Here is a 27,064-nt window from a genome sequence, read left to right as displayed (position 1 = left end):
TAAATTAATTTAAATACAAATCTGAAAACAAAACAACCGATAAAATTGGCGTTTTGAAGATGCACATTAGAAAGCTTGTTTCTACAGGAATTCTGGTTATAGGAGAAATCTGATTTTGCTTTCTTTAACCAGATTTTCACCTTCTCACATGGAGATCAGCTCGCACTTTTTTGTTTGCTGCCTTCCTGTTTTTACTGTTCTTCCTGCTGTTTTTACTTTTTACTTTATTATAAGCGGGTTATGTAAAGAAATAAAAACAAAATAACAATTTTCCCAGAAAAATCACACAATTAAAATAAGGTTGTTTTACAATTTGGTGTTTGACAGATTCATGCTAAAAAAATAAATAATTAAAAAGGTTTGGACACAGTGATGGTACTCCTGGCAAACCAAAAAGGAATATGAACTGGCCACTGGGATGAGTTAAACTACTACCTTTAAGTAAAATCCTGTTTTTAAAGTGGTTCTCAGCATATTTAAAGTGAGGGAACAGTTACTGTTTACGCATTTAGTGACCCATTATGTTCCACACTAAGCATGGACTACCATAAAAAGAGTTCATCCAGGGGTTTGGACAAGAAAATCAAAGGCAAACAGGTTGGAGGTGAAGGCTAGGAGGCCATCTTGAAACAGCTGGTTGAAACATGGAGGAGGTTCAGTTCTGGTGTGGAGCTACGTTGCTGCATCTGGCACAGAGGCTCTCATTTATGTGGAGAAAACAATAAAATCCTAAGAATGCTTGCAGTTGCACATCGTGGGTAAACAAACAGCTAAAAACACAAAAAATGGTTAAAGACCCACTCTGATCATCTTTTGGTTTATTTTAAGTGTCCCAAGTGGCCTTTTACTTAACTCTAGAGCTCTATAACTGGGTGATTTTCACCTGAGCAAAAGTATTTACATGATTTTCAATATGTTGCTTTTTTCTGAGTGCCTTCGTAAAGTCTCACATGTCCCAGGAATTGGTGGACCATATAGGCCAAGTCTCCTGTATCATTATTATTATTTTTTAGGAGTTTCTTTGTTCTCAAATTCCTAATTTTTCAGTAATTTTCAGGCATGTTTTTGGGATCTTCCTATGCTTTTATTTTCCATTTTGTTACATGAAACCACAGTTAAAAATGAAAGAAAACTACTCTAATTTATCGTGTGTTGCCATATTTTGATCTATTTTTTATGATAAATACTTTTATTATATCAGGTAAAAATTACCTGACAAAAGTGATGGTGTAACTTTTTATAGTGAAAGTGTTCTAGGGTTAAGATTGTGCTGATTTTAGGCAAAAAAGCTGCAGTAGCTCCTTAAAAAAACACATCTAAATTGTGGGCGGGACCTATTGCACAGAGCAACCTCCCCATCGCTAAGAGCTCCGAGATAGGACACAAATACAGTGTTTTTCAAACCACATTTTGTCGTTTGCTCCTGATTCACAGCAATTTTAAAATTAAAAATAAATTTTAAGCATTTTTTTTTCTTAATATATGTCTTCTGTTGACAGAAAAATGCCACAAAAACATCAAAAGCAATGAGAGGCCGTATGAGACTTAATTTATGCTTTCTTTCAAACATACTATCAAACTTTATCATACATATAGTATGTGTGAATGAAAGTATGAATTAAGTCTCTTACGGTCTCTCATAAAAAACATTATTTTCATGGGAGTGAATCTCTAAGAACAAATCATTGGACATCCATGAGGTTAATCTAAATCTAAATCCTGTTGAACATCTGGTTGAGGAGAGGAAACCTGAAGGCATCTTTAAACCTGACATGTTTTTAGCAGTTTGATTACAAGAGATTAACTAGAATACCTGGAAACAGATGCTTCATTGACACATACGAAGATCCTTAGATTACAGCAATTGTCTCAAGATGTGCAATAAAATAATAAAATAAAGGCACCTCCACTTTATTTTCCAGTTTTTTTTTGGAATGATGCATTTTCCTTTTTACTTGACACCTTTAATGACTTCAGCGTAATCTCATTTCTTTCAGAAAGGCCTACAATTTCTGTCTTCCTATTTATTCTGAATATATTCTCTAAACTCACGTGCACGTACAAGAGATTATGGTTACCATTAATAACCCTAAACGCTGTTGAATACTCAATATGCAAATCTGTGCAAGAATGACACCAAGCTGTGTGCTACAGGATGAGTGGAGCCTCATCAAGAGGTCGTCCTGCACCAATGCAGAAATGTCAGTCAGTCTGTAGAGAAACGGTCACCACAGCTGCAAGTGTCCAGAAAGACCTCTCTGCACCCCAGCAACCAAAACGGTAACCCTGCGGGAGCCGAGAGCGAGCCACAATTTAATGATAAAATGCGGCTGCCAAGACCTGTTTTGAACTCCTTTCATGAATCCTTTTAGAACTGCACACCATCAATTTTCTTTCAATTTGCATCTCAATACTTTTTCTTAAGTAAAAGACATTTTCAACTTCTCTTTCATCAAGAAAGATGTGGAGGAGTCGTGTGTTTCCTAAGTCATCTGTGGCCTCCGCCGCGTTCATCCTCCACACAACTAACAGTCCAGCATCCGCATTCTGACCTGTCTTGAGCAGTTTGACAGCCTGGGTGCGCTCATCTGTCTCCTGGGTGTTCTCCTCGTGGACGTGGTTGTGGATCTCCGGCTCTGATGTGAGCGGCTTGAGTCTCTCCAGGACCCGAGTGACAAATTCTGCCACGTGGGGGGAATATGTGGGCCTGGTGTGTGGCAGGGCCACGTCTATCATGAAGATATAGGTCAGGACACTGGAGAGAGGGGTAAGTGAGGAGAGGACAGCAAGACGAAGAGTAAAACACGTAGAATAGAAGCAACGAGAATAAAGTTTAAAGAAGTTAGATCCTTTTTGCTGCTTTACCTGCCAATGCGCTCTCTGACGTTCTTATAGACCTGAGTAAGTTTAGGCTCCAGATAAGCCAGCAGCCTGTGCAGCAGTTCAGAAACCCTCCACTGCTGCTGGGCCAGGCCTCCCTGAAGCACATACAGCAAGCTGAAAATACACAGAAGATGGACAGATACGGTTTGATGTGCTTCACTGCAGCAAAATATTTCAGCTCATGTCATTACAAGCATTCCACATCAGTTTTTCACACCTGGCATCCCTGAATGAGCCGCTCTCTCCGCTGAGAGGACTCTCCATCAGCAGCTCAAACAGCCAGTGGAGTTTCCTGGGGTCTCTGCCTTCCTAAGGGTCAACATCCAAAAGCAGCACTGAGTCATTTTTAGCAGAACGAGATCACGAGAACGACTTGCAGGTTGGTAATTGCCTGAATGTTTGAGTCTATTTTGAAATAACATTTAAATTTAACCTAAATCTAACCGATGCTTTGACAGAAAACCACATTTTAGAAGCTGATATGCCAAGGTTTACCTCTTTTCTTAACTAACCAATTATTTTTTCACAAATGTAATCAACTGACCAACTTACTAAAATGGAAATTGCTCAAAACTTGCTACTTCTGCACAAACCAATCATTGATGTTTCTCCAATTGGTTATATTTCACTGGACTTTGGCTAAAACGTCTCTTAAAATGTTGGGGAGTCAATTTTCTAGTTTATTTTTTTATATACTTAAATAGCAAGATGTCCTTCAAAACTGCATTGCAGGTGATTTATTTATTTCAAAGGTGTCAGAAGGTTCTGTAACAAGTGCCACTGAAGTGGGACAAGTTTGAAGGGAAGCGGTGATAAGAAGGAGAGTTGGATGTTCTGAAGTTTCCTGCTAGTAGCATGCAGCATATGTGAAGGTCGAGCAAACATTCATCCACCATAAATTCATTGGAAATTGTAAAGAAATTACACATTACTAACTGTACTGTCACAGATCTGTCTTTAATCTGCTGTTTTTATCCCGTTTTTCATCATCTTTTGAGCTATTTTAAAGGCGTTCTCAGTGGTCTTTTAGTCATGATTATACCGTTTTTAGCCAAAATCTAAAAATCTGTGTTTTTTTGCAGTACAAAAATTCTGCAAAGTGATCCACCACTGGCGAGGAGCAACCCCGTCCCTCTTCCCCTCCCCAGTTACTAGGAGCTCAGAGGAGAGAACTAACCTACTCATAGTACTTTTTACTAGGGGTGTAGGGGGAAATTAATTCAGCAATATATCGCAATATTTTGTTTGGCAATATTTGTTTCAATTTAAAATGTTGACAAGCTTATTATAGTTATAGTTTATTGATTTATATGGCGCTTTAACATAACCTCGGTCAAACAAGGAGCCCTACATTAAAATTTCAAAAACAATAAAACACAGCTAAATGTTAAAACAAAGATGACAAAATATAGATAAATTACATAAAACCATAAAAACACCAGATAAAAAAACAAAGCTAAAACAATTAAACAGTAAAAACACACGAACAGAGCAGAGTCTCATGGTGTTTCAAATAAAAATGGGTTTAAAAAAGTGTTCTTTTCTTTTTTAATAGACAGTGAAGATGCCTGCCAAATGCAAGACGATATTTAATTACTTATTTATAAGCGTCCTTCAGCGTCTTAGTTTGTTTTCCACCTAAACCCCCGACCACTAGTTGGCAGCACAGATCCTCTACACCGCGACCAAAACAACAACAAGATATCACAAGAACCAGATTGTGTTAAATTGTTCAGTTAGCCTCATGGTTTTTGTTGTTATGAGATGTGCACTACTAAGATTTTACTTAGATGGGTACCCAATCGAAACTCAGTGCTACGTAGCTTCCAGTATCAGTATACAATTACAGTACTTAATGTTGTGATCATTAAATACATCATTTTCCCATTGTATTGCAATGAAAGATCTATTAATATGCAGGTAGAATTTAAAAAAAGTGAAAAATTGTTCTGGTACAGTCTTAGGATATATTGTGATGTTGTAATTTAAACTTGATTTTCTTTAAATATGTCCTTCATCAGAAAAATGCAGAAAAATACCAAAAATACTACTTTTATCAGTAGAAAAACTTATAAGCAAAACAAAAAAAAATCTGAGTCTTAATTAGTTCCATTTAGTAATAATGCTAATCATTTTGTGTACTCATTAAAAAAAAACTAAAGATATAGTTATTTACCATTCAGAAATTCTACCCCACACAATTCTCTGCTTTACATTGGTTGCTTTCATTTATTGACATCCAAAAAACAGAAACAAAACTAACAATTCAAAAGTATTGTTTGACACAAAAAATATTCAATTCAAATGTGTATGTAGAACCTGCATAAACTCACACAAGCTGTGGCGATGCATGTGCCCCAGTCTGTGAAGGTTTCCACGGTGATGTTGGCTAACGCCGTCCGGATCAAAGGGCACAAAAGTCGCCATAACCTCTCCAGCTAAACGCACGCATGCAGACACACAAACACAAGCAGTAATGAAAGTTTTTTATTGATATTGACTTTTCTTATCAAAAAACCTGTGCTGTGTTTTTTTTTTTTTGTTCTTTTTGATGTGTGTGTGTTTCCAGCACCTTGCTGAAGCTCCAGTGCTTGCTACCTCTGATTAGACCGGCAGTAATCTCACACACACAGCGCTGTGAGCTCTCGTGGGGGTCACTGGCAAGCCGCTCCAGGTGAAGCCACAATAACGGCAGGAATACGTCGCCATAGTTACGAAACAATCCCTGCAAATCAAGCATGAGCGTGAAGGTTCATTCAGCAAAGAAGTAAAAAAAAGATACTTTTTTTTTTCCTCTGAAAAAGACAGATTACAGCCATTTGGTTGATGCAAGTGAACCGCTTTCTGACAGAGAACAATAAATCACAGGAGATGATGAAAGAAATTGGAGCTTTCTTGAGTTCAGCCTTGGTGAGAAGCAGTGCGCTGTGTCACTTCTTTGTCAAAAAAAAAGGCTTGTCATATCGTCACAGCATGAGAATTTAAACTGCACCTTGAAGAGACAAAAGCGGCGAGGGTTGAAGCTGTCTTTTCCTTTCCGCTCCTCCAACGACAGAAACTCTATCAACTGGTCAATAAACTCAGGATCTGAGAAGTATTCATATACGATCTTTTCACCCTGCGAGACAAAAAAAGGTGTTTTTAAACCGTTGGAGAGGCTTCACAGTGATAATATTGTGGGTGGTGCAGCCTGAGAATGCACCTCACTCATTTCCTCGTATGGCAGGTCATCTTGTGGCTTTTCTGAAGCTGCATAGATCATCATTTCTCTGAAAGAAGCGGGAGACAAAAGCGGGCAGCTGTGATTTATAGATAACAACACAAAGAAGAAATCTGGATAGACACATACTGTCTTCAAATAAGCACAAAGGATAAATGGATGATTATAAAGTCAGTTAGTCAGCAAGCCGCCCGCATACCACGACAGCCAGCCTATACATCAATTCTGCTATTTAGGGCAGGCAGTAAGTCGTTCATTCAGCCTTATCTGGGCTTCGCCATGACAGGAAGTCAGTGCAACCCCCTCCGTTAGTTACCAGCCCCCCCAGATCAGTCATTCAGCTGTTAGTCCGACACAAACGTGGCCACAAAGCTACAAAGACAAGCTCCAAATCAACCAGGCAGTTCAGTCAATCAGCTATTTAGTTCAGTGAATTTGTGCGTTTGGTCATCTCGGCTTTACCTCGGCCAGGAGTAGTAGCCCCAGTGGGTTTTCTCCACGTACTGCAGTGAGTCCCACTGCTCCTGACTCAGGGGGAGGTTGTTGCTGTCATACTGCAGCCAGCGATTCGCCTCACGATCACCTACACACACCCCCTCTGGATCCAGGATGCCACCTACGCGAAAAGTGCATCAAAGTAGTCCAAACACACACAAATTAGCATTTTCTGGCTGTTGTACAAAAAAAACAAATAAGGCTTAAAATGTAAAGAAATTCATCCTTTAACAATCACCAAATGAAGATGTATACTACTTTCTAAGAAGTAACTTACTAAATTATTACTTATAACTACACATGAATCTTTCATTTACCTAAACAACATAAAGAACTGCAAAAAAGCATTGTACTTCATGCAAATAAGGGGGATTCATTGCTTATTAACTCACTTAAATCCGACGGCTTCACAGCCACTTTCTTTCTTGGCCGTTTCAGCTGCTTCAAGATTCCAGCCATTGCTGAAATCGCAACCTAACAGCAAAAAAAGAAGTAGTGTTTTTAAGCAGTAATGCAGTGTGCCTCATGTTTGTCATCATAAACTGCCCCACATTTTTCAGAGAGGCTTATGAATAGAACCTTAAGGTCTGGTAAAACTGTATTATAGAGGGGATAATGTGCTTTCAGGGGGTTTCCTTTTCTTTTAGTGCTTTTATCTCCTTTTTCTGCATGCAAAAGGAAACCGCCGTAAGTAAGTTCTTTTCTGTCATGTAAGATAAGCCTCCTGAGCTATTTATACAACTTAATTTGAGAGTTTTATTATTTGCTTCATTAATCTAATAAAACGATCATATGAATGCACCTGTCTGTTTTTAAAAAAACTTATATCCAAATTAGAGAAGACGTGGCCTTTAAGGGGGTCTAAAAAGATAACTAAAATGATGCATTGCTGTATAGACAGAAGGCAGGGGGAGAGCTGTGACACGGAGAGAAATAATTTGTTCTTTTAACGAGGAAGTGTGAAATCTATTCTTAAAAAGTTGCACGTTCTCCTGCATTGAGTTTCCATGTGGTCGTCTATTTCATAAGCGACAATACAAAGCGGGATGTGAGTTCCTGTTTGCATGTAAGTGAAAAAAAGACAGTTTGTCTCCTGTGTTTGGCTCTGTTTGAGCATCTGCTGTGCTTCAGATAAAATAGAGATGTTAGACCTTTATGAACTGGCAGTATTGATCAGCAGCTAACGTTATGACACCAGAATGTTACTACATTTATTGTTCTTTTATTGTTTTTTTTGGCAGGAAAGGCAATTTTAACTTGACTTAAATGATCATTTGAGGCGTTTATATAAGAAATATACTAAAAGTAAGTTTACTTTTTGGTAAACTTAACATAAAACACGATTAATATAGTACACGCTTTACAGTTTATACTTTATATAAAAGTGGGACGCAGCAGCTGTTTCTAGACCACTTCAATCACTGTCTCGACCTGTGTGTGAGTGCGGTTTTTCAATATCTATGCTTATAAGCTGCTCTTGCATGAGAAACCACAGGGCAATTGTGTGTTGGAAGCTCAATCTTACATCTGAAAAACTGCAGGAGGAAAAAAAAAAGGGTTTTATTCACCACATTTCCATTTTTATAACCCAGGGGGGAAACAGATCCTACCATAAAGTGTTTGGATTTTAGTCCAAATAAAAAAAAAAAAGAAAATCTATACAAACACATGGCAATGCAGACCTTGCGTATGCTGATGGAATCATGTACAAGGCTCTGTGTGAAGTAGAGGACGGCATCTGGGGGAAGCGGGTGATCATCCCTCAGCAAGAGAGCCAACAAATCTGTAGCCATGTGCTCAAACTTCCAGGGCCTGAAATAGAAACAGAAATCATTTCGTTCTTTCTCTTTTTTCAATCTTTTTTTTATATATATCCGTCAATATGGTGCATTATGAGCACGATAACTTTTATACGTTTAAGAACAAATATCTCTCATGGTGTATGTCCAAATTCCCATCCAAATCCCGAACTACTGAAAATCTATACAGTGCGGGACTGTATAGTGTCCTGGATTTCAAAAGCAATTTGGACACCATAGCTACTACTTTTTTTCATTTTTGTCTAAACTGTGGATATTACGTCACCAATTTCATGAAGTGAAAATCTAATCAAGTCTATTTTTTTACGTCTATTTATGAAATCCACTGTGTTCTGATGATGAAAATCTGGATAGGTTGTTAAAAAATTGTTCAAACTCAATGCATTGTGGTCTATATTACATATACTAGTCCAGTTCTTATTTACCAATGGTTCTATTATATTCCAATTCATAGATGGAAAAGCTACTCACAAGTCTCTGTCTTCAAGGCAGTCCAAGAGGTCATTGACCAACTTCTCATACTTTCTATTTGAAGAGAACAAAAACATACCGGAGATGAGTCTTACGCCGAATCTGAATTCTTCCCCTACCCCTCCTGCTTCTCCCAACTCCTAAACTGAAGGGGCATTTGAAGGGCAAAGGGTGTCTGAAATAGATTTGTTAAGGGTAGACTGAAGTGACTTTGAGTTCTGTATCCCTCTACCGCCGGTAGGGTGAGCTGCGTTGTGCTGTGCCGTGGAGTAGAAGCACTTTTGTTCACGTGGGTGTGCTTTGAAGCACCCAAGTTTACATTTAAATGTAAGTACTGAGTTTTTGATTTAGCACTTTTTGAAGTTATAAAACCAATGTTTTATGTATTTTAAAGTGCTAGAAGCTACGCGCTAATGTAGCTGACTGGCGACTATTGATGACATAATCCAGTGGGAGTCCCATCCAAATTTGAAGACACTATTTTTCCATAACTCCTCCATTTGGAGGGCTAAATGTGGGGGTAGGGAGAAGCCGTAGGAGTAAGGGAAGAACTCAGATTACTTCAAACGATGGTGCTTTGAGATCACCCTCTGACTCTGAGGTAACCTCAGAAAGAAAAAGAATGAACTCTTACTGGACTTAATGTATCATCTTACCGTGCAGCAACCACGTTTCTGATTCGCTGGCGTTGAATCCCCTCCTTCACCTCTTCTTTGGAGGGTATCTCTGTACAAGGCATGGGGCTTTTAAGGTGTGCGATTTGGTTGGCTATCTGGACACAACTCTCAGATACCTAGAAGTGGACACATGTGGTTCATAAACCCCTCATGTCAGATCACATCATGGTCAGCTGCTGGGCGGGCTGCTCACAGTGAAGAAGATCCCGATGGTGTCATGCTGGCGGTGGATCCTGTCTGTGATGTCGTCCAGCAAGCACCCAATGGACGGCTTCTCCAGAGTCATCGAGGGAGACAAACCACAGCGAACCAGAGCGGGCCACACCTCCCCCACGCAGTCCCAGTCCCTTACACTGGCCACAGAGAAGCCGCAGTGTGCACCGAGAAGGCAGTAGAGAGCACCCTGGTAAAGTCATGAGAGCACATGAAGCAGGAAATGACAAGTATTGCCCAACAAAATAAAGGTTATTTTAAGACATTGTGGTGTTTTGACAAATTTAAATGACAGTACAGAACCTGTGAAAAGAGCCACATCGTATTGGGTCTGGAACTCTTCTCTCCAAGAATGTGTTTTTGTTGAGGTGGCCCTGTCAAATCTTCCACCATTTTTCATTTACACCTACTTTCAATTAAAAAGCCACAGACGTAAACTGTGCTGTTCCTGCTGAGTAAATCATGTTAATCCAATACTCACTGCTATGGAAGGCTGCAACTTATGTTTCCCATTAACTGTATTAATTCTCTGAACATTTTCCCATTAGTCTAAAAAGCTTTAGACTTGTCACAGGCTAAGACCATTTTTTCTTGTGGCGTTTTCTCACATTGTAAGGTTTAAATTAGCCTAAAACTTCTGGCCTGGGAAGCAACAATAAATATATATATGCATACATTTTTCAAACCTCTGAATGTTGAAAATATATACACTATAGAGCAGGATCTGTTTGAGCATGTTGATTATTTTCTCACACATATATGATGAAAAACTGAAGATGCTGTGCTCCATGTTTGGTCTGAAGATCAGACCGTTCTTTAATCTGAGTTTTATAGGAACCCTAAACATGCAGGAATATTGCAAGAAACAAAATCAAGTTGCAAAAGACAAAACATGAACTAAAATGTATTTTTAAATGAATGCAACTATATTTAATGTTGGCATTTATGGAAAATAGCATGAAAGAAGTAAAAGATGATGAATAAATAGCTTTTTTATGTACATACACCTAAATAAATAAGACCAAAAAAATAAATAATTTATAATAAGACCATGAAATGCTCATAGATTCATTTAGTTAGTGACCAAAATGACAATCTGCATTAGTGTGGTGCCTTTGTTTTGTTTGTTTCTTTTTTATTAAAGAAATGGTTTTCTGTCAGTGTAACAAAACAAAAAAGCACCATTGAAGGTATACGTCCATCCATCCATTTTCCCTAACGGGATCATGGGGTTGCTGGAGCCTATCCGAGCACAAGGCCACACTATTGACTGTATATAGAAAACTGGACTGAGTGACCCCGCCCACTCACGTTCCAAATAAGAAGTCCCTGGTGGCTCCAAGACGCCAAAATTCCATAAACTTCTATAGAGAAATAAACAACCATTGCTCAGTCAATAACCACTTTTACTCTTGATACCTTTTCTGTAGCATATTCTTGCTAAACCTATTTCTTTAATCATATTTTTATGTTTGTTGCAAGTTATCCATCTTATAAACTGACCAATCAGATGCCTCAGTACAAGCATGTAGTACTCACATATTGACGTTTGGTTAAGGAGCCTCTCCGCCTCACTTTTTGACCTTTGTCAGTAACCCAACTCGTCTTCTTTTGACGTGCTGACTGTTTGTAAAATCAAGAGTCCACAATTCTTGGGTTGCGGTACCGGATGTGCACAGTTTCCTCAGGACGCGTCCAGAAACTGGTACCCTAACCCAGTACCAGAAACCTTAACCCGGTTCTGGTTTTGCGTCTGGTACCGTGTTCAGTGGAAGGGATGTGGACTTCGAACAAGCTCACTCATGATTGGTGTCAGTAGTTCCCATAGAAACATGGATTCAGATTTTAGCGTCTATATTCTGGCAAAATGGCGACTGAATTGGCTTCATTTTGCTGGAGCCACAGGTAAGGCCTTTTCTATGGGGATACATCACACCTGCTCTGTCCAGTTCTCTATATGCAGTCAATGGGCCCCAGAGAGATAGAAAACAAGAGTGCACAGAGAAAACCCACGCATGCACGGGGAAAACTTTCAAACTCCACACAGCAACGAAGGGATTTCTGCCTAAATCTGGGTCTGGTACCTTGAACTGCTGCTGTGTGCCTGTAGTGTGTTGCGGCGACAGCAGCTGGATAATGCGCGGCATCATGTCCCTGTAGGAGAAGCTAAAGGTTCCCATCGCAATCATCAGCACGTTCTGGGCTCTGCTCCGCACCTGCAAGTGTACAAATGCACACATCAAGACACACAAAACCACAACTGGTTTCTCCTCTGCTCAGAGCGAAGACCTATGTGGACTCGTGCTGATGTTCTCATTTCGTTTGTTAGTTTTGTACCTGGCTGTATGTGCTGGTGGACAGCAGCAACAGATCACACAGCAGCTCCTGATGAACCACTTTATATTCACTGCCTTCAACCACCAGCTTTCTCATCTGCACAAGAGAACACAACACTGAGCTCATAAAACTGACTAAATCCCCTCTAAGTCATGCATGCTTCAGTCTGTGACCCTGCGTAGCGTTTATGCCCTGTCACACTGACCTCATGCTGGAGTAAAACCCGATCAATGAGCAGCGCTCTGATGTGCTGCTTTTTCCCATGAAGCTGCAGGAGAGGTGGCATATTTAAAACAAACAAGCAGCCATGGTGGGATGGATTGAAAATGACAGAAATCCCTCCAAAACAAGCCTTCAACTGACCCTGTTTTCCATGGACTTCTTGACGAGAGTGAAGCTTTTCCAACGTGAGTCGAATTCTTTTTTGTGAGTGCCACGGAAAAACATGAGGTCACTGATGATCTGCAGTCAGACGAACAGAGGGCACTGTGAGATTTTTATGGGACAGAAAAAACAAACATTTTATCCACCCCTGACAGACACCATAAGGGCTAGACACCTTAATGATGACAAAGAGGGACTTTGTGTCGTCTTCTGAGTGCTCCAAGATGTGATCTGGATTGAGAAAGATGGATTTTACTGTTGTGTTGTCACAACTCAAGTGAGGACTGAAGAAGTATTTGGGAAGTCTTCACTCACGAAGCAGCAGTCTCATAGTTTGGCAGATGGACTCTCTGTAGTTCTCCTGTGAATCATCTGGCAAGGAGGAGACACACAGACATCCCTTATGGACACAGAATCCACAATCGCTAACTGAGCTGCGTGTGTGTGAAAGAAGGCCCGTTGGCTTACTGTACTCGACGCCCACATGCAGCTTGATCTCCCCCAGATTGACCATGGATGGCACCCTAAGACAAATAACGTGAATGATGCTATAAAAGGAGCTCTGATATTTGCAAGCAGAATTGAAGTCTTACAAGTCTGGTACGTGCGGTCCATCCAAAGGGGGCAGCATGATTCCAGCTCCCAGAAGGCAGTGCTGCACAATAGCGAGACTCTGCAACAACTCCTCCCTGTGAAAGAGAGGCGGCATTACACTAGAAAATATGTTCTTGTGGCATTTTTCTATTAATTGAGGACATATATTAAGGAAATTAAGCTTAATTTTTGAGTATTTCTGTATTTAAATCGTTGTGAATGAGTTACAAATAGATCCATGAAGGTCTTCCTTTTCCTCATCTGAACTGGGATCTTGCTCAAAACTTTATAGATTGATAGTTCTGATATCGCTCGCAATTTTTGTTGCACAATTGATGTTATATTAAGGTTAAAAGGGGCTGTAAGCTGGCTGGCGAGTAGGTAAACAGTTGTGTTGCCACGATTGGTTAATTAATCACAAGTATGTCAACTATTAAAATAGTCGACGTCTAATTTTTTATCTCAAAACTGTGGTGCATGCTTTCTAATTCCCCGAGGGACTTTGTCTTTGACACACATGCACTATTTTTTTAAAGAACTTTATTGAACATCTTACAAATGTACAAATCACAACAGTAAGCGGTCCGTGAAAATTCAATATCTAATGTAGTCTTTCTAAAAAAGAGACTCAATTACAGTATACAGAAAGCTAATGGGGACTTGGCAAGCAAAAAGAAATAATTTCTTTAAGAAATGACCATAATATTAGTAGAAAAAAAGAATTCTTAAGCAGTAAAAAAATTACCAAGAGTGATTTATTAATCTAAACAAAAGGCACAAATTGTTCCAGTATTATATGCCTTGGGCGTATTCATTATTTTAAGATATTTATAAAATTGAAATAAAAAACTGAAATATCAGGTTAAGATGTGTGTTTTACATCCAGTTTATGCATGATCCGATTAGTCGACTAACCAGAAAAATAATTACTGATTAGTTGACTATTAAAAGAATCGCGTGTGGCAGCCCTAGTAAAGGGATGGTTGATGGGAAATGTGGGCGGGCTTACTCTGCGCCATCAGTTCCACCCACAACTCAGAGGTGAATTTTTAAAGAACTTCTTCCACTCTGCAGAAATTATGTCCTAGAAAACGACAGAGTTTTAAAAAAATTTTTTGGCTAAAAACGGCATTTAAAGACCAGAAACTAGAAATGTAAGAAAAAAATGCAATCAGTGAAATATCGCGATACTTTATTTGGTGATGCATCGATTCAAAATACTGCTAAGGCGATATTTCATACTGAAAGCAAACATGTAGTTCTGCCTTACTTTTGTTTTCCACTTAAATTACCAAAATAAAAGCAGAATGGGTAAAAGCAACTTCTTTATGAGATACAGTTTCAGTGCTTAACATTCTGATCATTAAATAACATGATTTTAACTTTGGGAAAAATGTATTAATATTCAGATAATTCTTAAGTCATGATTTAAAAAAGTTGTGAAATATTGTCCGATACTGTCTTAGGATATATCGGGATAAATATACAAATCAGCAGACACTTGCCAAACCAAACCCCTATTGAGAACGATTTTAAAATGGATCTAAAGGTGATTGGAGTGAGTCTTTAATGTAGTGTGTGACTGTTTATGGACAAATATGTCGCCACTTTTGTTAAAACAAATTTTAGAGCACTTTAGAAAGTGAAATCAGGTTTTTGCTTCCATGCTTGCCCAATTGCGACAGTAGAAGATGAAACTGTGGTAGAGGAAAGTAAACCTGGACATTGGCTGATCTCCAGAGACATGCCGTCTGATTCGCTCCAATTCAGGCCGCAGAAGACGAGACAACAACTGGAAGACAAAGTTCGCCTCGTCTTGGCTGGGCACGTGCCAGCACACGCCCAGGTTTGCCACATCTCCAGCTCTGCCCCAGTCCTGAAAAAACGAGACAGAAAGTTTCGGAGAGCTGCTGCCACTTTTTCCACTGGAACGAGAGGCAGGCCGAACTACACAGCCAGTCAAAACCACAGCAATGTTTATCTAAATAATGAAACCACTTGCAAAGGATTAGAATCCAGTTATGAAGGCGTAACTCAGACAAAAACACCTACGATTTGTGACAGAAATAATTTCAATTAAATCCAAATAAAAAGACAAACTCTGTGACCGTGAATTACTGTTAGAAAAGCATTATCAGATAAGCTTCAGAATTTCAATAAAAAACTAAAGCTAAATAAAAGCCAAATTTTTTATGCTTCTGCGTCACTACAAAATATTAATAGTACAAAAAAAAATGCTATTTCAGGTTGGATAAAATAAAATAATATTCCCATAACAACCGGAGTAAAAGAGTTAGTTGTTTTGTTGTTTTCATAATCTATTTTAGGGACCTTTCTATTCCTTAAGGACCCACTCTGATCATGCTATTTGGTGTTTGTACATTTTTTTCACGATAGAGGAGTTATATAATGGAAATTGGAATCAAAACTGCATTTATGAGTATTTCATGATTCTTTGTTTTCCTCACCTGAGCTGGTATCTGATTCAAAACTGTACGTCTGGATAGTTCCAATATTGCTCACCAATTTTTTTTCACCAGTAAAGTTGCAATGGGGACTTGAGAGGCCAACGGGGAAGCGTGTAAGCTTAGTTATGGGTGATGGGAAGGGGGGTGGGGCAGCTTCGCACCAGAAGTCCCACCTACAATTCAGAGGCGGATTTCTAGTAAACTCCTGCCGCTTCGCAGGAACTATGTCCTAGAAAATGACGCATGTTCTTTGATTTTGACTAAAAACAGCATAATCAAAATTAAAAGACCACTGGGAAATCAAAAGATGATCAGAGTGGGACTTTAATGCCACATTTTTTAAAGCATTTTAAATCTAATTTTTTTAGAACAATAAGAAACATTCAAATGTAATTAGTCTAATGCAATCTTCTGTTCTGCACACACAAATTCTCTCTAGAATATATATGTAATTGAAACATATCATCAGAAGATAATAAGAAAAAAAAATCAGTTATTATTCCACTACAGAAACTGCAAAAAATGAGATTCAAAGAGACCAAAAACTGCTAAGAGTTTTAACCACCTTAACCAGTTTTATCAGTATTGACTCCTGCATGTCTTTAACGGTCAAATATACCCACAAAAACTCACTGTACAGTCCTAAAGTGTACTAAAGTGAGGTTACTTTAGGAGCTAAAAAGTATATTTATTGATTGACTAAATACTGCAATACCAGTGAAGGCAGCCAGTAAAAAAATTGAACTGTTTTTACCTAAAACTGTGCTTACACACCAGCGGTTAGATTTAATTTAACTGTCAGCCTGCAAGATTAAATAATGTGGCTTTTGTTTTGTTCTCTTTGTGCTGCTGCAGCAGTTTCAAGGTGTGTGTTTTACCCGAATGGGGAGGTCGGTATTAAAGCCTCCAGAGGTGCTGCGGTACTCGGTGGGATAAATGAGGGACAGCGACCGGAGTGTGTGCTCCAGCAGACTGCAGGCGAGAGTGTACGCGCGCTTGCAGCGCAGGCGCACACACACGCACAGGATCCGCTCCAGGTCCCCTTGGTATTTCAACAACTGTTCCCCATCCACGCGGGTTACCTTAAAAGTAGCACAAATGCACGCGCATGAAAACACAGACACACTCATATCCATTCAGTGGAGAGTTGCACCTTAAATACTAAAGCCGTCCAATAAATCACAGCGTCTGGCTCACTCTGACTCGCTTCAAACCCCGAGGGTAATAAAGCAAAACTGAAAGAGTGTCAATATGTTCAGGTTAACAGCAACACTCTGATATTTATGACCACGAGGGTGCACACTGCAAAAAAATCTCCCTTTTTGTCAATGTTTCAAAAAATACAGAGGGATATTTATTAAATATTTGTACAAATTTAAGTATTTGAGCAGTCATCTCATTTTTGTTTTTTATGTTTGTGCATTATGGTCTCACAGCAAATATCCTTTATTTAGTATGAATTCTTATAGCCATCAAGGTTCATAAACACTTATTAAAACAGCATATTAAACAGTAAACAAAGGAATTGTGAGTCTGGTCATGCGTCCCTGAATGCCTGGGTGACCAAACTCATCAAACACACCGCAAAAGAAAAATGTAATACATTTCTGCAGGTTGCAGCAAACAGACATGAAGTCAGTCTAGTCAAGTTTCTGAGTTTTTCTCTAGTTTTAATGATAAAACGAGTTCAGGTTCATGTCTCCATTTTTACTCTTTCTTGGTCTAATCCAGACTAATTATAATCATCTAGGGATAGAACTTTATTGTTTAGGTGCAACTTTGTTTCAATCAAAGTGAGTTTAAATGTTGTAAAAAAATGTAAGCAAGCAGGTTGACTTTAAATGTTATTGATAAGGAGGAGCATCATGGTTTCCACTCTTTTTTGTCTTAGTACTTCTATTTTCCAACAATTGTTAGGTAATAAATGAAAGTATGTGATTTAAAAAAATGATAAACAGATTTACTGTATTAAGAAAAATTTTCCCATGTTTGATGTTTTGAAGATGTTTTACCAGAGATACAGCAGAAGGTCAGTCCAGTTCTCTTCTAAAGGCGGTGGAGTGGCGATGGGGATTGGGGGTGGAGTGGTTATAGGGAGGATTGTTTTTTTTCCTCTAACGCTTGTGGATGTTTTTGTTCTTTTAAATGTAAAACGCTTCGAGCTGCGCAAAGCAGTAGAAGCGCTTCTATAAATAAAGTTTCATTTGATTTGATTTGATTGGATTTGAATGGTTTAACCCTTTGTCCTCTCACCTCTGATAGGAGCTGTAGATTCCACAGCAGCTCTTTGTCCAGCTCCTCTTCATTCTGCAGTTCTTCATCTGCGTTAACAAAATAATTTCAAAAAATAGACAGTTTTAACGAAATTCTTTTCCTGTTAAGCAGAAATAACTGTTTCAATTTTACTTATTACTACACTGTTATGCTGTGTTCCTTTCTATAGCAAACAGTGAGTATAAATTAACTAAATTCATACCTTGCAGAAATACTCTTCTAATAGTTGTCAAGATATTACATGGGGAAATAATACCTGCATCTATACACCAAACTTTTAAACAAACTAATCAATGAGCTTTATTGGTTTAGAGGAGCCAGGGAATGGGTGAAAAAATGTATTATTTAAATTAATATTCAAAATGCAATCTTGTTCATTCATAGTACATATTTTTGAACACCTCTACAGAAATAACAGAGTAGATCCACTCCATAACAATGAGTCAGTACACTCCAAAGCTGTTAAAAACATTTTAAACGATCAAATTGCAGCCTCAGCAAAAAGCCCTGTCCATTCCAGTCATGAAAATGATGCAAGCCTCCAGAGCCGCTGCGCTACAGTTGGCAGTCTTGCAAAAAGTGTCAGTTGCTTTTTTTTTTTTTACAACAGAACCTGACTTTGTGACGGTAAAGAGACCTCCGGGGGAAGAGGATAAAAGACCAATAAAGCTCTCAAATAAAACGGCATATCCGTTTAGCTGACGCAGCAGTGCTGGTGCCCGCAAATTGTTGAATTTTTCTTTTCATTTTTTCAAAACTCTGCGAGCTAAAACCAACTAAGGGAAATCATCACATAAATGCAAACATATTTAATTTAATGTAAAGTAAAAAATGGAAGCGTGAAGCTGAAATAAGCAGCAAATCTATATGATTATTGTGATGATAGACCTAAAATAATGAAATGCTAATAAAGGGTTAAAAATGAGCCTCTGTAGATAATTAGAAAATATTAGGTGGAAAACAACTCAGTAAATATGATGAATGATTGTTAATTAACAAACTAAATCCTAACAGTGCTGAATATATAAACTCAATCTAGATCTAGACTTCGAATTTAAAGGAATAAAACATAAAAATGAAATGAATTATGTGTTTTATCATTACTTTGGATTTTTCTGCTGGAGTTTCTAGTATTTATGTGGTTATTATTTTAAAAAATATTGTTTGAAAACTGCTTCCTGTATCCTGTATAGACTGCAAGAACATCTAACGAGGATTCCAGTCCAGTAAGTTGTGCCAAAGCTGTTCTGCAGCATTAAACTACTTCAATATCAGTACACATCTGCTTCTTGCAAGCTATAAAGTCCCCTTTTTGTTTTCAAAATTGAGCTTTAAAGTTTTATTTTAATTAGTTATGACTTAGCAGCACATTATAAAACCCCAACTGTTTGTTTGTGAGTGCGGTAAGAGCGAGTCTATATAATGAACTGCACGACATGCAGAGTGTGGTACTGACTGTCAGTAATGTGAGAGATGACGCTGCAGCAGTGAGGGACGAAGAGACGGAGTGACTCAGCAGGATGACACTGCAGACGAGAGGCGTGCAAACACACATTAAAAGGTGCGCACGGACGACAAAATCATGCAGGAAAACCACAAATATTACAAGACTTTTTTTCAAGCATACCTTTGCTGCAGCTCTGCACATGTCAGCCACCATCCGACCTGAAACACACGTCTCAAAAATGCTGGACGTGGCAAAGTTATATAGCTTCTGAAGTGCAACCTGAGGCAATAAAAAGAAAGATGATTCCTTTCAGGTTTGTATTTTCACATAAAAAAGCTTCTTTATTGATGAACACCATCCTAAACTCATAAATAAGCATTGCACTTGAATATTTCAACATTGTACTTTAAGAATTTTGTGTTTTTGTATGTATTTATTGACTATAACGCATCACATTTGTATGCAAAAAAAACGAATGGTCTAGATTTCAGGACTAGCCTCAGTTTTCACAGTTGGAATCTACTTGATGACAGAATAAAGTATCTATAAAACCTCAGAAAATTGGGAGTCAGTGGCACTTCTGCACCAGAACCTCATTTAGTGTCAAAACATCCCATCGTGATGACTCAACTTTAAGGAAAACATTCCTCGAAATGACTTCTGCACTGCAAAAAAAAGCTTTTATGGTTGTATCTGTGACACAGATACCAGAAGCATCCATCCCTTGCTCAGCTTATCTGTAAAGCCTGACATACTTTTGAACCAAAACTGCATCTGACTCTTCAAAGCTGCCTGTGGGCAACTTCCTGAACATTCTGGAAGCATCAGACGCACTATCTTCAGCGTATCCTTCTGCAGCAGCGCCACGTGTTCCATCATTCATTCAGTAAGGCGCGCAGCACAGATTACACATCTACTTGACAGTTTGATGTCATCCTTTCCATGTCTTGAAGTGCTCTATTTTTTGCCCAGACACTGGCAACATGAGGCGACACACCAGGAGGCTCTTTGTCGCAACTGATTTTTCACTTTGATTATCACTAGAGAAGCCCTAAGACAAGCCACCGTGTGAGCGCACTCATGCGTTACCTTGTAGATTTCTGTGGAACACTGCGTTAGGATCGTGCTCACAGTCGAGGACAGTCCCAGCTCCACAAGACTCTCCAGATGAGTCTGAGTGTCTGTCTCCGTCTCATCTCTCGTCTGTTCCAACGTACTGCTGTCTATCAGAGCGAAACACCTACACAAACACAAAAGACGCACAAATACTAAAGTCACTTGTCAGCAAGAAAAATGTCAGCGGCGCTATGATTGGCAAAGCTAAAAAGCAGTGTTACTTGAAAGGAAGAGAATATATTTTTCAGACTATCTTGTGCTCAGGCTCACTACAAAGCTTCACTTGTTCCAATCTGACTTGATAATCTATCTGTACCTGTCCAGGAACTGCAGAACAAAGTCTTCAAACCCAGCAGAGGCAAAACACAGATCCTTTTCAATCTGGAGGAGAGACATAATATAAGCGAAAAATACCTTGGAGGTTTGTTTTTTTAAAAGAAGTGACAAAAAGAGGGAAGAATCCTTTGAAAGTGTGTGGTTTTAAGTAATAGAGCTGAGCTAAGGAATAAGATTAAATCTGTAAACTTTGGGTTCTTTTGGGAGAAAGAGTGACCTCTGATTTGTCTGCAGGACAGATTTTTTAGCCTTATAACACTTAAGGTGTTATAGGTGTTGTGCCAAGGTATGTTCCCTCAGCCAAAGTGTGTATCCCTGCTCTTAGACATCATTGATTTGTTTCATTACAGTCATATTTTGCCCCAAAAAGCGTAAGAAGAAGGAGGATGACCACGACAGATTTTATATTACTTTTGTGAGCTTACTGTCATTTTTGCATTTTTTTTTTACACATTTTCTTTGTGAAATGAGAGGGGGCACAGATTCTGAACCTGTGCCCCCCAATAATTTGCAGTAGAAACTACAAATATTTAATAATTGTCTATTGTTTCATGTTTCCATCACAAAATCCCTTTCATAAATTGCGTTTCTAATCCTAAATTACTAAAATAAAGGCAGTTTTTTGTAAACAGAAGAAGCTGTCATTGTCTTACGTATAATATGTGGTAAAAAAAAAAGAAAATAAAGCCCCACAATAATGTCTTCTGACGCTTTTGGGGACACAATATGAGTGTTACAAAGCAAATCAACGATGTCTGAGACTGGAGATACACATTTTGGCAGGGGGGCGTACTTCGGCACAACAACTGTGGCGCTCAAACACAAAATCTTTAACATGCTGTAACTTTTCAATTGTTATCACGATCAACGTAATGAAGGAAAATAATGGAGGAGATTACATTTTGGAGAAATGCATCAACTTTTTTAAGGTTTACAAAGGTACGTTTAAAAAGCAGCTGACCTTCCCTTGTTTATTCCATGTTCCTAATTTCTCCAGTGGCTGAAGAGAAAAAAAGGTTTAAGGTTTTCCAGGGAAAATTGAAAAAACTCCTCAGGGTTTGAAAGTCTGCTTTAAACAAGCCCTTTTGGATGTAATGTGTTAAGGGTCTATCAGACACAGCAATCTGGAAGAATGCCCACATCCTGACCAAAGGAAGGAGGGTTTAAATCTCCCTGCTGGCCTGAGAGGAAACACAATGAGTTCCTTTTAAATATGGATGAAATGGTCAGCTGAGCACAAAAGCTGGAGGGAGGGCAAAAAAAACCTGTCTGCTTCAAGAAACCTCAAAGTGACAAGGAGGTTCAGGTTGAGAAAAAAAAAAATCAATATTGAATTTATATACCTAATTTTTGCCCTGATGTATACATTACTTAAACTAACAACAGTTGGATGTTTGAACATCCTGCAAAACAGACTGAGTCACTATTCTTTCAGTCACAGACAAAGGAAGGCTATTTGTAATGTCAAGCAAGTGGAAAATTAGACATTAGTGCACTTACTAAAAAAATTATGAACCATTTTATTATTTTTATTTAGCAGAAAAAAGGGAAAGCATTTCATCATCATTATTTATAAGTATTTTTTGAATACCGTGATTGTAAAAAAGTCGTGAACTCAACAGAAGCGCCTGAATTCCATTCCAGATAATAAATAAATAAATAAAAAAAACCTATAAACACTGACAAATTTTAAAACACAGAAATAATTGAGACTCTATTTGTTTTCGATCCAATTACAGAGAAAAAACAAAACTGAGAAACTGCTCGCCCTGCAAAAGTGCATGTTTAAATACTGACAAAAGAAAAAAAAATGCTCAACTAACCTACAAATGTTCATAGAAGTTAAAATAGGAGCAAAAAAAAATTACATTGTTGCAAAGACTTGCTTTATTTGAAAAAAAAACTGCAGTTAAAATTAATAAAAAGCTAAACTTGGTAAAAATGCCAAATTTGAGAAAAACCAGCTCATATTGGTAAACAATAAAAATGCAAAAGCACCTGGTAAAATAGCTTGGATCAATGCTAGATTTAAGCAGTATTTTAAAAATAAACTACAATAAGTAAAGTAAATAAAAGACAGTGAAATAAGTGATTTAAAAAGAAATACCAAAGTCTCTAAGTGAAAATCCATCCCTTTTCTTAACCCTCCGCATGTATCCCTATCAGGTTCATGGGAACAATCACACATCCATGCACACTCACAGTTACGCCTATGGACTGAGAGACAAATTAAACTCACACATGCACGGGGAGAACATGCAAACTCCACACAGAAAGGTTCTATCTGGGGTTTGAAGAAGGTCTCACTGTGAGGTTAAAGCACTAACTACTGCACCACCATGCAGCCCAATAAGATGAAAACCTAATTCTACTTTACATGTAAATCCAAACTTTTTTTATGTAGTTTAATTATCTTTTTAGCTGAAACTATGCAAAAATTATAAAGAGTATTCTTCTTAGAACTTATATAATTTTGTTTATAGGTGATAGGTTGTCCATATGTGTTGGTATTTCAGGGCAAAGCATTGTCAGAATAGGTGACGGTTCTATGAAAAAAAATCTGCACCAACTGTACAGCTGGTAATTTCATTTTGTTTTTCTGTCAGAGTGGAAACTAAAGTGTATTAGGTGGAGGAGTCATCTGCTGATTCCTAACCTTGACATTCTACATTTTTCCGTGGGGTAAACACGTAATCTCCACTTGATGCATCCATCCGAGTGTGTTTGATGAGCAAGTGTGAATCTGTGTGTGAACGGGTTAATGTGGCTCGTGGCTGTAGCCCTTCAAGTGGTCAACCAGAAGAGAAAAGTACTACCTAAATATAGTTTGATAGAAAACTGTCCTACTGCTGGAGGCTTTCATGACATAAAGTTGTTCTGCTGAATTGATGCCAAATGCCTTAAGAATTTTGACAGTAGTATAATAAGTTTCCCTTATATTAGGTCACTACTGTGGTAAATATGGTCAGTCTGGATCTATGAAGCTGCAATGACAGCCTGTTTCTTAATCAAAACTTACTTGTCAAAAAATGTTATAAATATGCCCCAAATCTTGTTTTTTTGTCTTAGTCTATGCCTCCAAATATTTTCCAAACCACACCCTAGTTTTATTTCTATTGCCGAAATAATGGTCTTAAGAGTTTATTTCTTTATATTAATGTAAAAAAATGTTGGTACTAGACATGTAAATGATTACAGTTGATCGGGACTGTTAAGTTACGTGCACACCGGGCATTTGACGCTAAAACCAAGTTCTCAAATGCACATTTAGACCATGGTGTTCACACTGGACAAGCAGGAAGGGGCTTCTTCTTCTTTTTCTTTGCTACTGTTTGCTAGCCCATGTCCACCACCTACAGTGGGAAGAGGCTTAGTGCAAAATGTCAAAGTGGCACAAATCTCACAAATCTAGGTTTTTTTCTTCATAACTCTGTTCTGATTTATGAAAGACTTGGGTCGAATTCGAATTCTTCCCCTACCACTACAGCTCCTCCCTACTCCTCCAATTGTATGGGCATTTGAGGGGGTAGGGTTGTCCGAAATTGTGTTGTAGAAACTTGTGAAGCTTGATTGCATTGGAGATACCCATTTTTTACCTTCATTTGTGCACATAAAAGACATTCATCTCCACTGAATTTCACAGGTCAGTGTGTCAACAACAAACAATCATATTCCTCGTGTGCAGTCTGTGTGATTTCCTTTTACCTCTGTGAGATCAGAACGTTGAGAGGGAGCAGATGAACAATCCACTAAAGGCACCAGAGTTGTGAAGGTGGTGATGAACTGGAACGTAATCTGGATGGAGGCAAAACAGATCCATTTATGTCGCCTGGTGTGATCGTGGTTTATGCTAAACTACTTGGCAAGTACGATTCTTCAGATGCCTTCATTTATTTTTATGTTAAGTTTAATTAGGCATGAAGACGATGGGTGCAGCAAAAGAAAAAAATGGTCTGTTTGATTGCTTAAAGCAAGCAATGAAGCCAAAGTAATTGTAGGTTCTTCAAACTCAGTAGCTCACTCAACTTTCAGGAATAATTAATGGGATAAACCTCAGAAAGCAAGGAGGGAATTCAAAAGGACAATGAAACAAGATGCACACTGTCTAGTTGTCTAAAATTCTTTTTAATTACTAATCAACTCATTCATTATTTACCATGCACTTGCTGAAGTCATTGGGGTCAATCCCTGGGAGAGAGCCCATGAGCAGTGGGAGCACGTGCGCACGGCCCTCTGGGTAATGGTTGTTAGGGGAAACAAGGCTCCGTGCCATGCCAATCATGCAGCTGAGTGTTGCAGTGAGGGTGTGCGGCTCCGTCAGTGTCTCCATCGCAGCGTACGTCCTGTTGTGCGCATGTCGTGACGACGAAACAATAGAAGACGAGAGATGATTCATTATGAGGTTGCACATAAAGACAATTGTGTTGAATTAGTTCACATGAAGTCATTCGAATAACAATGTGAATGCATGTTCATAAGTCGTACTTTTCGAGTACAGGGGGAATGACCAGTTCTGGCGTGAGCAGGGCGAGGTTCTGGAAGGCGTAAGCTGCGTCTGTGCTGCCAGTTTTACTGCAAACACAGAGGAGAGGGATGGAAAGGAGAGAACAGCACGGACAACAACAGGCAGATAATCAGAGATGACCTGTCTTTGTGCAGATTATGCTCACTGCGGCTGAGGCCGAGCGCATCCAGCGACTCATTAACGAGGCTCAGCGCTTAGATAACTAGATGCGTCCTCAGCGGCTGTTTACATGTTTACAAGCCGCTGAACATTGATATGATGAGCGGAGACAAAAGACAGAAAATGCTCGATTTTCTGCTTGATATCTGTTTAAAGCAACACATGTGTCTATTAAAAGTGCTTGAAAATTGTTAACTTAAATTTCTAGTGAAAAAAACTCCAAATATTCCGATTATTAAATATTGGCAAACAACTACCGACTGGCCCAGACAAAGCAAACAGCTTTTAGCCACTTCTACCCACAGTAACACCCCCTTTTTTATATGAATCTTCCTGGATATAAATAATTTCTCTCAGCCTTCCCACATAAGTTTGGCTTGTGCTGTGTTTGTTGTTTTTTTAATGTCATTGCACAGCCTGTTTGTGCAAAATAGCTTTCCAGAAAACTTGGAATTACAAGATTTGCTTTCAGACTTTCTTGCAACTTAATTTATTTCATCTTTTTAAGTTTAATACATTGTTTTTTGGTCATTAAAAAGGTAAATTTTGTGTGTTTAACTCCTTAAATAAATACTTTGTGTGAGTAAGTGTGCTTGTATAAACTAAGGAACTTAAAATTGAAAGAGACTAACATCAATTATCGTTCCTAGTTTTCTTTTATATAAGGATTATGTTTTGTCAAAATCCAAGAACTTTTGTCGTTTTCTAGGACAAATTTCAGCTATTGGTGGAGTCAGCCTCCAACTTTCCTGTTTGGTTACCCTTTAAAATAAACATCTCTTCAGATGAAGTACCTAAACATGGCCAGCAGGGCAGCTCCAGTGAGGCTGCGGGTGAACTCCTGCAGGTCTGCATCACTTAGCCTGTGACTTTCGGGCACCACTGTGATCCAGCTTGATGCGGCGTGGCGCTCCCTGTGCATGCGGCGCACAACACTCACCGGGAGACGCTGAAGCAGCCGCATGAGTCGAGACTGCCGCAAGACATTCATGTTATTGGCGTTTCCAAGAGGAAAGTGCTCTCTTTACTGAGATGTTAGATGAATGGTATGGGGGATAAATCACTTTCTGAGCGTGGGGAAAGGAGCTACCTGCCAGCGGCCGTGATTCGACGGGTGGTAAAAGGAAGCAATGCTGTTAAACAAACAGCTCAGCTCTTTCTGTGCAGGGTTACCTGCTCCACCCTGCAAGATATACGTTAGAACATGATTACCAAAATGCAGTTTTTACCAAACCTAAATAAAAAAGATTGTATACCAGAAGAGCTGTTATCCATAAAACCAAATATCCAATGTCATATGAGTTGGTAAGATATCGAGGAGCCACAATCTGACTGACTCCAACTGGAAGGTTCAAACTGCGCAGAATCCTGGTAAAAATCTACACACAAACAGTAATTTCATTTTGCATACATGGATCTCCAGTCAAACACACTAACAAGCTCACATGGGCGTGCATACAGTATAACTCTGCTAATGACTCACTGTGGGAATATAAGGTGTCCAGTCCACATAGCCGATGTTATCGTTGGCCAGGCGAGCAAACAGGTTCACAAGGTGCTGCAAGATAAAATCAGGCGAGCCATCATTGTGAGTCCACGGAACATTCCCAGAAGTGAAGTCTGATATTCCAAGAACAGATACAAA

General features: G+C 38.8%; 1 protein-coding gene across 1 annotated transcript in view; it reads right to left on the bottom strand.

Moving 5' to 3' along the window:
• The window catches only part of LOC112154119 (proteasome activator complex subunit 4B), a 42,401-nt gene that overhangs the window by 5,947 nt on the left and 9,390 nt on the right, over positions 1-27,064 (bottom strand). Inside the window, exons 7-41 of the mRNA XM_024284775.2 lie at positions 26,903-26,977; positions 26,676-26,798; positions 26,510-26,602; positions 26,214-26,392; positions 25,221-25,307; positions 24,892-25,078; positions 24,441-24,530; positions 20,716-20,780; positions 20,373-20,523; positions 19,464-19,562; positions 19,293-19,362; positions 17,816-17,883; positions 16,441-16,644; positions 14,813-14,970; positions 13,094-13,189; positions 12,969-13,024; positions 12,816-12,872; positions 12,676-12,731; positions 12,480-12,578; positions 12,322-12,384; positions 12,117-12,212; positions 11,864-11,995; positions 9,760-9,969; positions 9,546-9,682; positions 8,890-8,943; positions 8,281-8,410; positions 6,991-7,072; positions 6,566-6,719; positions 6,086-6,152; positions 5,876-6,001; positions 5,456-5,608; positions 5,217-5,321; positions 3,101-3,192; positions 2,866-2,997; positions 2,553-2,755 (exon numbers count right to left, since the gene is read on the bottom strand). Of these exons, the coding sequence (XP_024140543.2) occupies positions 2,553-2,755; positions 2,866-2,997; positions 3,101-3,192; positions 5,217-5,321; positions 5,456-5,608; positions 5,876-6,001; positions 6,086-6,152; positions 6,566-6,719; positions 6,991-7,072; positions 8,281-8,410; positions 8,890-8,943; positions 9,546-9,682; positions 9,760-9,969; positions 11,864-11,995; positions 12,117-12,212; positions 12,322-12,384; positions 12,480-12,578; positions 12,676-12,731; positions 12,816-12,872; positions 12,969-13,024; positions 13,094-13,189; positions 14,813-14,970; positions 16,441-16,644; positions 17,816-17,883; positions 19,293-19,362; positions 19,464-19,562; positions 20,373-20,523; positions 20,716-20,780; positions 24,441-24,530; positions 24,892-25,078; positions 25,221-25,307; positions 26,214-26,392; positions 26,510-26,602; positions 26,676-26,798; positions 26,903-26,977 (3,949 nt within the window). The remainder of the gene's footprint in view (positions 1-2,552; positions 2,756-2,865; positions 2,998-3,100; positions 3,193-5,216; positions 5,322-5,455; positions 5,609-5,875; positions 6,002-6,085; positions 6,153-6,565; positions 6,720-6,990; positions 7,073-8,280; positions 8,411-8,889; positions 8,944-9,545; positions 9,683-9,759; positions 9,970-11,863; positions 11,996-12,116; positions 12,213-12,321; positions 12,385-12,479; positions 12,579-12,675; positions 12,732-12,815; positions 12,873-12,968; positions 13,025-13,093; positions 13,190-14,812; positions 14,971-16,440; positions 16,645-17,815; positions 17,884-19,292; positions 19,363-19,463; positions 19,563-20,372; positions 20,524-20,715; positions 20,781-24,440; positions 24,531-24,891; positions 25,079-25,220; positions 25,308-26,213; positions 26,393-26,509; positions 26,603-26,675; positions 26,799-26,902; positions 26,978-27,064) is intronic.

The sequence above is a fragment of the Oryzias melastigma genome, linkage group LG19, assembly GCF_002922805.2.
Source record: "Oryzias melastigma strain HK-1 linkage group LG19, ASM292280v2, whole genome shotgun sequence".
NCBI lineage: Eukaryota > Metazoa > Chordata > Actinopteri > Beloniformes > Adrianichthyidae > Oryzias > Oryzias melastigma.
Note: the sequence above shows the minus strand (reverse complement) of the source record. Positions and strands in the feature narration are given on the sequence as shown.